At 38.2% G+C, this 11,349-nt stretch overlaps 1 protein-coding gene across 1 annotated transcript; it reads right to left on the bottom strand.

Moving 5' to 3' along the window:
* ptges3b (prostaglandin E synthase 3b (cytosolic)) lies at positions 1 to 9,739 on the bottom strand. The gene is made up of 8 exons (XM_051660790.1): positions 9,626 to 9,739; positions 7,991 to 8,104; positions 7,814 to 7,883; positions 7,612 to 7,710; positions 7,161 to 7,250; positions 7,013 to 7,069; positions 1,267 to 1,291; positions 1 to 1,077 (listed from the first exon to the last, which is right to left on the bottom strand). Coding segments are annotated over exons 1-8 (477 nt in total). The 5' UTR covers positions 9,628 to 9,739; the 3' UTR covers positions 1 to 1,057.
* Between the last annotated feature and the right edge of the window lie 1,610 nt (positions 9,740 to 11,349).

The raw sequence follows: 11,349 nt of genomic DNA, 5'->3' as shown, positions 1-11,349 counted from the left end.
TGAAAGGGAAGTATTGAGCAGTTTATTAGAAATATGTAGACAAAATTGAAAGCCATTTTTTGAAAACATGATAGGAGTCAACCAGCAATGTGCATATTGACACAAAACTAGCCATCTAACACTGTTGCCCCACTAATTTTTGATAGTGCAAACTTATTTGGTCTTTTTGTCTTTATACTGGATTGCCAACATACAACACCATTCTACTTACCAGTCTTTAACATTTCAAGACATCACACGATAACATCATTCTGCAGTGATGAGATGAAAGACAATGATTCAATACCAACCAAGGTGCCAGAATAGTTGTTATAAGGATAGCACAAGACTTTTTGAAACACTGATTACTGAGTCAGCCATCAGATATTAACAACCAACTAACAAATGTTACCATTTCAAGAGACTTTTGTGTTTTATCTACTTTCATCTAGTGTTAGAAGGACGAAGAGAAGTAGGGAGATGGGTCTTATAAATCGAAGTAGACCACAGGAAATGGTAATAACTGGTACTTAATTTTCAAAATCATTCATTATTCTCATGGTTTAATCACAAGATCATAAACTACACTGATTTCACAAGACATCAACTCCCTTTACCTCTCCATGGTTTAAAAGACACATTTTGTGTTTCACTTTTCATTTTAATTACAATGCCTTAGAATGAGAAAAAAAAAAAAAAAAAAGGAAAAAAAGAAACTCCATCACATCTATTGCTTTTCGGTTGAAAAATACGAATACAGTGCAGTTTTCCAGAACAGTTTAAGTACACATTATGTTTGTAGTATAACAGATTAAAACAAAAAAGCCAGGACTGCTTATTAGAAGAGCGACAAAGAAGCTCTGAACAGCAATATGCATATTAACTCCCAATGGAGGGTTATGTCGATCTTCTGGAGTGCAGCCACTGAGTGGTCAGAGGTGATGCTTATGAATCCACTGGTCTCATTGAATTCAGCTTTGCTCTCTTTGAGATCATATACAGTTTAGGTGACAGCTTCCCGTTCTCATTTGTATATCATCCCCCTCCTCTTCAGTCTGTCCTAAACGTGCCAGTAGCTTTATTCTAGATCTGGCATTTCTGAAGAAAAACACACAGGCATGTTAATGTAAAATAAAAATGTGTCTTTAGTCCTAAAAAAGGAATAAGGAATGCAACTGAAATGTACTTTTTTAATGTTATACACTCATCAGTAAGGCTCAAATGTGCATTTCTGAGTCATGAAAAACATAGATTCAGAAAATACACGTCAGAAAAGAGAAAACTTACTCTCATCATCACTATCTGCAGATTCCTGAAAATGGAGAATAAACATTTGTCATTATGACATAACACTTAACTGGAAGGTGTTTACAAATTAGAATGAAGAACACAAAGAATTTAAGCTAGGGATGGGTCAGGATAGTTGGCTAGTATTTTTGTTTTAGCTGTAATATTTTGTAATATTGTGACTTAAAGGGGATAAAATTAGAGACACAACATCTTGGAAAGGATTTTAGCATGCTGTTGAGACGGTTTGTTTTAACAGATTCAACAATAAAGACAATTACTGCCAGACTTAAAATCGCCCACTGTGAAAATTTTTCCCATTATTACACAATACACAAGTCAAAATTTTTGTGATGATTATGATAGTTTTGAGAAACAAATGTTATACATTTAGTATATGTATCATATCTGTCAGAACTCAGTCTAGAGGTTGACCGATGTGGGTTTTTTTTAAAGGTTAATGGCGATCCCGATATCTAGAGAGCATGAAGATAGATGACCGATCTAATCTCTGATATGAAACACAAGTGTACATTTTTTTTTAAAGTTATTAAAATGTTTACTTAAAATCGCTTAAACTTCGAAAAAAGAAAATAAAACCCTTGAATACTGAAATTTTTACTATCCATTGACAAATCAGTTGGTAGTCTATTTATTTATTACAGACCCAAGGAAAAGTTTACACTTCTGTTAACTGGCCAAGCGAACACGGTTATTAATCAGCCTGGCCAATATATCGGTCTATCACCGATATATTAGTGCTATGACTCTTGCATTTTTAAGAGGCAGTGTCAAGTTAATGTATAAACATAAAAAATAACCTCTCGAGACCCTTGCATTCAGTTCAATTCTGCTGCACTACATCCATCTGTTTTCGAACACAAGAACTCATCCCATGTGACGTATCTTAAGAAACATGTCTGATTGGGCATTATCATAAATCAGCCTAAAGGGGCAGTCACACTACACTAAACGCTCTATTCACTCCCATTCAAACGCATCCAAGCGCAGGAGACTGGAAAAGCAAACTCATGCAAAAAAATTCACTGCAGAGAAAAGTACAAGTTTGCAGACTCTGACCTGCATATCTGGATGAGATAACATGTGACCAATAGAAGATTGAAACATCACACACTGATCTCTCTGCTTAATTCAAAGTAGGGATGTGCAAAACTACCAATTTTCAGAGACTAGTCGGTCAGTTGTTTGAATGACTAGTCTGTGTTAAGGATAGTAATGTATAATTAGGCTCCATTATGTTTGCGTGACCCCGATCAGACACGTTTCTCAAGGCTCCGCTTATGCTCATCCTGAACTCAGAATGATGCACTTCAGTGTAAACAGAGCACTTGGAATTCTCAGAATGATCCTCGCTGCACATTCAAAAGTGCAGAACTGCAAGATAATATTGCGGGTGAACAACATCAAGCAGCTTAAACCTTTTTAATGGCAACTTTGTATTTAAACAGTGTCAGACAGAATCAGCAGAAGACTTTAATCTTTTGAAAGCACCTCACAAATAAAGCAGAGATTTAACATCCAACAGTGTTCGTCTTGTAATGTATTGTTGATACAGAGCTTGGACGGCTGAAACAGCAGCGGTGCATAAATGGATTCAATTTAAAGCATTTAAGAGGCAGGCTTGGGTAGCTCAGCGAGTATTGACGCGAGTTCGAATCCAGGGCATGCTGAGTGACTCCAGCCAGGTCTCCTAAGCAACCAAATTGGCCCGGTTGCTAGGGAGGGGAGAGTCACATGGGGTAACCTCTTCGTGGTTGCGATTAGTGGTTCTCGAAGTTGTGCGTTGATAGTAGCATGAGCCTCCACATGTTGTGAGTGTCATACACAGCGAGCCATGTAATAAAATGCGCGGATTGACAGTCTCAGAAGCGGAGGCAACTGAGACATGTCCTCCACCACCCGGATTGAGGTGAGTAACTGCGCCACCACGAGGACCTACTAAGTAATGGGAATTGGGCATTCCAAATAGGGAGAAAAGGGGATAAAAATTAATACACAAAAATAATAAAAAAAATAAATAAATTTACGAGGCAAAACTTGACTATTATTTACTTTTAAGCTCAACAAGCTATAATACAAAAACGCTCTCTAAGAAGTTATGTCTCTTAATTTGAGGTCTGTGTCTCCGATTAAAACAAACACCACAAAAAATATTAATGTTAGTATTCAAAGGATGAAAAACTAAACTTAATTTAATAAAACGGCTCCACATTAGTGCTTGTCCAAGACAAGTAGATTTTTAAAGGGGCAAGACTAAACCTGTGTCAACTTATTAAAAAGTTAATATTCTTATTCTGCTGTTAAAAATAATCTAGAGTGCATAGGCTGCTGCACTGAATGAAAGCCAGGTGTCTTTCGAACGAACAGGTTAAAACATGCAGTCACTTAGAAACAACAATGCCTTGCATGACCAATCAGAATTCGATTCGACATTACCTCAGGTACCGGCAGCATGCTCCGTACTTTTAATTTTCCAATTAGCTAGTGATTTATTAATAGGCCGCTATGTTTCTCTAGCCTCCACAGCCTGGCCAAACGGTAAAAACACAAGAGAATCACTGAATCGAACACAGCATGTTATGAATCTAAAAGGGAGAGGAAATTCATCCCTACCCGTAAAGATTAATTTGACTGGGTGTGGTACAAGGAGGAAGACGGAGTGATGTTTGTCTCTGTCAGATGCATCTCAACTTGGTTTTCTTTAACTATATGCATGCAATTGTCTTTCCATGATCTGACCAAGCCATTGCTGTTGCCAGCTACCAGATCACTGTGCGGTACCGATTTAAGTAGGATCAGGGCTCCAGACTGCGACCAACTGATCACATTTTACCACTGTTTTTCCATCTGTGCGAATAAATGTTATTATAGGTCGCACTGGTGCAACTTCAGCCAACTCTCTCTCGCTCTCCGCTTATTAGCTGCCATTTCCTTTGCATAGTGTTACACAGGATCAGATGCAAATGCATTAAAAGTGGAACAAAACAGCATTACGTGCTACCTGGATTAATGGACAGAGTTGCACGAGTGCAGAGCAGGTGCGTTTACTTGCGGACTGGTCTTGAGCTTTCAACTGCAACGCGCAGCGTAAATCTTGAACAGTACTTGTCCAGTGGCATATTTCCAACTGTAAATATGTATATTTAAGATGATATTTTTGCTCGTGTACTGAAAGCAATGATAGACAATACACACTCACTTTACATATTACAAACACACGCCCCAAAGTGGCTGCTCTCAGGTGTTGTGAGCGCTATTGAGCCGATTTCTTCCACGCCAGTGGACACGTAGCAAGAAGCAGTGAGAAGTACAGCGCGAGTCACAAAAAACATTTAAATTTGGCACATAATTCTCTTATGAAATCCTATAAGAAAACCTTGGTGAGTAAACCAGTTTAAAGTCATATTAAACGGCCCGACTTTCTGAACAGCATTGACAAATGAACAGGAGAAAACACTGACATGCATGGATATAAATTAGCAGTTTTATCACACAGCAGTTCCCTTAAAAAATGACCATGAATTTACTATTTTAAAACTAACTGTATTAACAATAGTATATTAGACAACTATAAATATCACACTACAACTATAGCTCTATTAAATTTATAATAGGCTATATTAGGGTGTGAGGGTGTACCTTTCATTTTTGTTGCAACTATGGCAGTTTCTAGATGTTTATATCTTGTATTTCAACATTTGTGTTTAGGGTACTGTTTTTCATCACAAAAATGCCATAGTCTCTTTTATAGAAATCATGTTACATCTAACCATGGTAGTGAAGATCCATGCATGGTTTTACCTGAGGTTACCATGGTATTGTAACACTTAAAAAAAAAAAAAAAAAAAAAACTATGGCAAATTTTCTTAAGGGCAAATGCATAATGTGAATTATTGACAAAGCTAGTTTTCCTTTTGTGTAAAATCTGTTCTGTTCTAATGCCCTCGGATTATAGAAAAACATAACTTGTTTTGTTTGCTTTCAAATTTAAGAGATGACTGAACTTCAGCTTGATGAAAGGAATCCAAATTCAGTTGCACTGTCAGAATAATTTAGCCCTGTATAAATTAGGTGCTAACTTTTTATAGATGTTATATACCTTACTGTTGTTAATACCAGTAAATTCTCAGCTGCATACCAACTCAAAATCAATGCCATACCATTGAATGAGCACTTCAGTGTGGCAAAATATGCAATATTATTGGTAACAGCACTTACTTTTGTAGTATAATAGTAATAATATCAATTTTATTATAAGTTTCAAATTGTTTCATTTTACAGGCCCCTGACCCCCACACCGGTGCTACCAAATGAATGCCACCAATTGTAGAACTTGGTGGCACCGCTCTCAAATGTTATGGGGCTTTTCCACTGCACGGTACAGCTCAACTCGACTCGACTCTGCTCTGCTCTGCTCTGCTCGCTCGCTTTTTGGGGACTCTGCTCTGCTCTGCTCGCTTTTTGGGGGTTTTCCACTCTGGATAATTAATAATTTTCTTTATTTATCACACATTATACATTTGCACATATACAGTGAAATTCTTCTTTTTCACATATCCCAGCTAGGCTGGGGTCAGAGTGCAGGGTCAGCCATGATACGGCGCCCCCGTACCAGGATAGTACCTGGTACCTGATACTTTTTTTAGTACCACCTCGGTCGAGGTTCCAAGCAAGCCGAGCCAATACTAAATGTGATGTCAAAACCCTGCATAACACTGATTGGTCAGAGAGAATCTTCACTACCAGCGTCACTGGATTTGCGACACGGGACATCAACCCACTAGATTTAAAGTTAGCAACAGTGACAGCAATATCATTTGTTCACGCGACTTTTGAATTGTAAAAATAAATGGCTGTACGCAAAACCATGCCTTGGTCAATAAACGAGGTGCAGACGTTCCTCTCGTTAGCGACGAACGAAATGAAAGTCTTTCAGGAAGTGTCTCAACTGTTGGCTGCACACGGTTACCACCGGACCTACCAACAGTGTAGGGAAAAGTTAAAAAAACTTAAGTGACTACAGAACCATCAAGGACCACAACAGCCGGAGTGGTTCAAACAGAAGAAAGTGGACGCTATCTATGGCAATGAACCAGCGAGCAATGGGAGGGAGAATGCCCTGGACTTGGCGTTGTCGGAGTCCACGATGGAGGATGGTACGTTTTGTTACGTTAACTCTATATTCTGCTTGAAAGCTTCACTTTATTCAGTTTACCAGCTACTGGAAAGCTTGCTTCGAAAACAACCAGGCCAATTTAACTGTTACACTTGTGTAAAATCACCAACTGCTTTATGCAGCACAATGAGCTAGTAGCTAACAGCTAGCGGTCGTGTTATTGTTTATGGTCAGTAATGTTTGTGTCGCGTTTAAGATGATGTCACGGCAGTAGTGCTGGAGCAACTATGACAATCAGCTTATAATCCCACCCACTTTGAGGCGGCACTAAACTGCAGTTGAAAAGCAAGCTCAGAAAAGTTAAGTGAGCAGAGTCGAGTCGAACCGTAACGTGCAGTGGAAACGTGCCATTAGTCTGGAGCTCTGAGGATGACTTAATTATGGTGTAATGAGCTGATAGAACACTGATGAGAATATTGCTTCTGAATAAATTATATATAAACCACAAATGGAAAAAAATATTTTTTTGTTTTACTCAGACAAGTGAATGACCAATTTACTGGACAATGCTTAACGTCGAGCCATTCGTAAATCTTAAATAAATCTTACATCATCTGCTCCGTCTAGGTCAGGTAAATCATCCTCTCCTCCCATGTTGCCCATCATCTAAAACCAGCAAGACAAATCAGTACAACATATTAATCAAAGCCTTATTCTTTGTCACAATTTCCATTTTAATGAACACAAAAGAACTAACCTCTGAAAAGTTATCATAATTGGACAATTCCTCCTCTGAATCCTCTTCCCAGTCTTTCCAGTTGTTGAAGTCAACACTAAGCCAGTTAAGCTGTATACAACATCAGACAATCAAGACAACACCATTATATTAAGGTTTAGATAGGTCAACAGTCTGAGGCATGCAGAAATATGGTGGAAAAAAGTCCAAACAAAAGTTACCTGAAACACTAAGTAAACTATTTAACTAGATATGTTGACAAAGAGCTTATAATGTCACACACCTTTGTAGTTCAAGATGCCTTGTTTACCATTTCATTTTAAAAATGGGGTAAATAATACAATGTTGGCTTTGAATAGGACTTGCATTTTTAAGATACTGACTAAAACACTTTCAATGGAGTTTTTTCTAAACCAATATATGTTGAACAAATAATTGCAGCAATAGTAAACACGTGGGAAAAAAAACTTGCCTTTGCTTTCTCTTTTGTTAACCTAGGCCAGGATTTCCCCGTCTCTGCTTTCCGTAAACAGCACAACACCGACCGGTCTGTGCGCCTGTGTTTGGATCCCTGGGAAAATGATTAAACTTAAAACAAAACATGTCCATCCTGATATGTGCATCCCACTAGGGGCAGCATTTGAAACTTTCTCTTTGCAGTGTACTAAACTCACATCTTGATCGATGGCTTCAAAGAGATCGATTTCATTTGAGTGCTTAATATTATCCATCCCACTGAGACAGCTGAAAGTGAGCAGGACAGAAAACAACCTTAGCTCGACCACAAAACATTGCAAATAAAAGTCTAGTATTAAAGGATAGATGTAGATGTTTAAATGACAAGAACATACCTGAAACCAAATTTCAACTTGTCAAAATTTACTTTCACATCTTTGCTGTCCTCCACCAAGAACTCAATGAAGACAAAGTCCCGTCGGTCGTACCATTTAGCAGTTGCCGGTTGCCTGATAAAGAAATATACAATTTGTATTAAAATATTCAAGAGTTTAAAATCACAAAAACACCACCCCTCACAAATACAAGTAGCAGGTGTGGCAAGGGAAAGTAAATTCTCTCAATGTGAAGCCAACAAATAAGTAGATCTAAACAGGGGGGCCTGGGTAGCTCAGCGAGTAAGACGATGACTACCACGTCTGGAGTCGCGAGTTAGAATCCAGGATGTGCTGAGTGAATCCAGCCAAGTCTCCTAAGCAACCAAATTGGCCCAGTTGCTAGAGTCACATGGGGTAACCTCCTTGTGGTCGCTATAAAGTGTGGTTCTCGCTCTCGGTGGGGCGTGTGGCGAGATATGCGTGGATGCCGCGAATAGCATGAAGCCTCCACAGGCACTATGTCTTCGTGTTAATGTGCTCAACAAGCCACGTGATAAGATGCATGGATTGACGGTCTCAGACGCAACTGAGATTCATCCTCCACCACCTGGATTGAGGCGAGTCACTACGCCACCACGAGGATTTAGAGTGCATTGGGAATTGGGCATTCCAAATTACCCCCGCCCCCCCTAAGTCTAAAGAGACTTCAACTGCCCAATGGTCCTTTTCTAAAACATGGTGTAACAAATTCCCTTGCACTATAATCAAACAACCTCTTTGGTTGCATTCTGAGGATGAAACAAGTAAGCCCTTAACAATGGTAGAATTGCACAGAATAACTTTACGTGCCTAAACATCATATTTCATCCTCATAAATACATCCAAAATGCCAATATGATCTAATTTAATGAGACCGTGGCTGATGTGATATACAAAAGCTGCTTTAATCGGTACAATAATATTTTCACATGATGTTTTAATCAAAATAATAAGCGGAGTCATTGCAATTTTTGGAAATGCTGTGGCCATTGGAATTAAATCAAGCCCTCCGAGTAAAAACACGAGGACAAAACATCTGTCAGAGAGACAGATTCATGGTGAGAGGTTCACAAAAAATACCCCCTCTCCTTGTGGAGTCATAAGATGAGTGTGTTTTTTGTAATTCATTCATTCATTGCGGTTTCTATGGCCCTGTCGCACGTGCAGACGGCGCGCTCACGCTCGCGACTCATTCAAACACATAAAAGAGCCTTTAAACATCCTCACAATGAGAGTGGTCGCGTTGACCTAGTTTACCCTTCCCAAAACAGTTTTATCGAGATTGGTTGTGTTTATTAACGATCTTTGAGCGCCAAACGGGCGTAACATGCTAATGTCGGTGAGCTGATACAGGCTAACTGAAACGAGCCATTTTACAGTTCATTATTACACATTTTCGAACTCAACGCCTTTAAAACTACTGTGTAATAAACCTTCAGGGGATTCAAAATAGTTACTGGATAGTTTGACCACAGCGACAGGAAGAAACTAGCTAATGTTGGCTAGCGATAAAGCTTCGCGTTCAACTCACCCAGTGTTTCATATTGGTTTCAGTATCGAAATTTACTCATCATAAATCAAAATAAATATTTTGCGCAGAAGGCGCACACTTACATGACTTTGGTGGAAGTGTATGAGTGTGTGCTGGTCTGATGCTCAGGGGGTTTCTGGTATGTTCTCCCGGTGTTCCGTTCTACTGTCACCGGAGCACAGGTGGGCGGAGACACAGGCCACACCCTCTTCTGGAGCTTCCGCTTGTCTCAACGCTCCACAAATAATACAAAATAAACCTTGACTACTGCCTTTTTATATATCGTTTACAATGAAATTATCATTTAAATTATGTAGTGTATCGTATGATATATCCACCAGATTATTTTACAAAATTAGTCAAAATAAAAGTCTTGTTATCAGTAGGTCTTTTAGAGCTCCTTGTTCAAGACAAACCGTGTGTAAGTGCATATTATATTGGTAATCAATGACAAACATTAAAAATGAATGAAAGTCAAAATAAACAAATAAAAAATGTCTTGCTTTTATTTTAAAAGAAAACACTCTTTTTACCATAACAGTATGTCAATTAAATTAAATAAAAAAATATTAAATTATAATTAATACTGTAAAAAAAATAAGAACACACACACATATATATATATATATATATATATATATATGAATTACATTATATATGTAAACCATATAGCCAGGGGTCGGCAACCTTTTTGACATGGAGTGCCATTTTTTATTTTCCTGGTCAATGGCTACACAAACACCAAAATATAAAACATGCACATGTACTTGTGAAAATGTTTCTATTTTAATCATTTATTTTTCATTACATATTATATTGTCAGCATAAGTTTTAGTGAAAAATCTGTGCAAAACCCGATGATTATATTCATGATCGTGCATGTGAATTTTCACAGAGCATCTTGTGAAAGTGCTTTAATGAAAGAAAACCTGCCCTTTTCTACAAAATGAGTTAATGTCACAAATTTGCTTATTTGATTACTGATCACGAAATTGTGTAGAATCTTGATGTTATACTTCCTCGTGATCATGCAGCATGTTTTCCATGTTTTACAACTGAATGGGAGGATAAACACTATTAAAGTGTGACGAGACTCGTACTGCGCGTGCAAGCCATTCGTGCGTCACAAGCCGATCAACTATTTAGCCCTTTTAGGTGAATCGCATCTGCAAAATCCTAAAACTTTATTTCCAGGTTTAATTTATATTTTGAATAGACTCAGATTTTTGAACCACACGATGTGGGTTTATGTTTTCTCTTTTAATCGTTTACTGTAATTTTGAATGTTACCATGGTTTAAGGAGTGTGTACCTGTATGCTTGTTGGAAATCTCAAGGATTAATAATCGTGTTTTCGTTATTACATCACGTGTTGTTCTGAAAGCAACATGAAACAAATGAAACACTGAATGTAGGCTGACATTCGCACAGCCTGACCGAAGCAAAGCGGGCGCATTTACTCGCGCGATTAACCGAAAGTTAAGCGCTGCCGGCGTTATGGATCAACTGTGGATGTGCGCATGCACGTGAATAATTTGACTTGCCTTTTCAGCAGATTCGTTCAATGTGAATTGCCAAGGAGCAAAGAAAATGCGTTTTACACATCATAAAATTTTGGTATAATTTTTAACCCGCTTTGTATGATCGCTGTCTGTTCCAGTGAATTTGACACAGTTTAAGAGCGATTTGAATGGTTTCACAGAGTAACATCTGGCTTCCAATGTTAACGTGGGACATTGGTTTGAATGGGAACTGGCATTACACTTTTCAGAGCAGTAAATCACAAGTGGAATTATTTTATTTGCAAC

Source organism: Myxocyprinus asiaticus, chromosome 28 (assembly GCF_019703515.2).
Source record: "Myxocyprinus asiaticus isolate MX2 ecotype Aquarium Trade chromosome 28, UBuf_Myxa_2, whole genome shotgun sequence".
NCBI lineage: Eukaryota > Metazoa > Chordata > Actinopteri > Cypriniformes > Catostomidae > Myxocyprinus > Myxocyprinus asiaticus.
The sequence above is the reverse complement of the archived record's forward strand: the minus strand, read 5'-3'. Positions and strand labels throughout refer to the sequence as shown.

Bases quoted from the DNA above. Each gene is read 5' to 3' on its own strand.
- ptges3b (XM_051660790.1), bottom strand. The intron at 7,251-7,611 runs GCAAGTTTTTTT...TGTTGTATACAG, and splicing joins TAACAAAAGAGAAAGCAAAG to CTTAACTGGCTTAGTGTTGA. The intron at 1,078-1,266 runs GTAAGTTTTCTC...GTTTTTCTTCAG, and splicing joins TGCAGATAGTGATGATGAGA to AAATGCCAGATCTAGAATAA.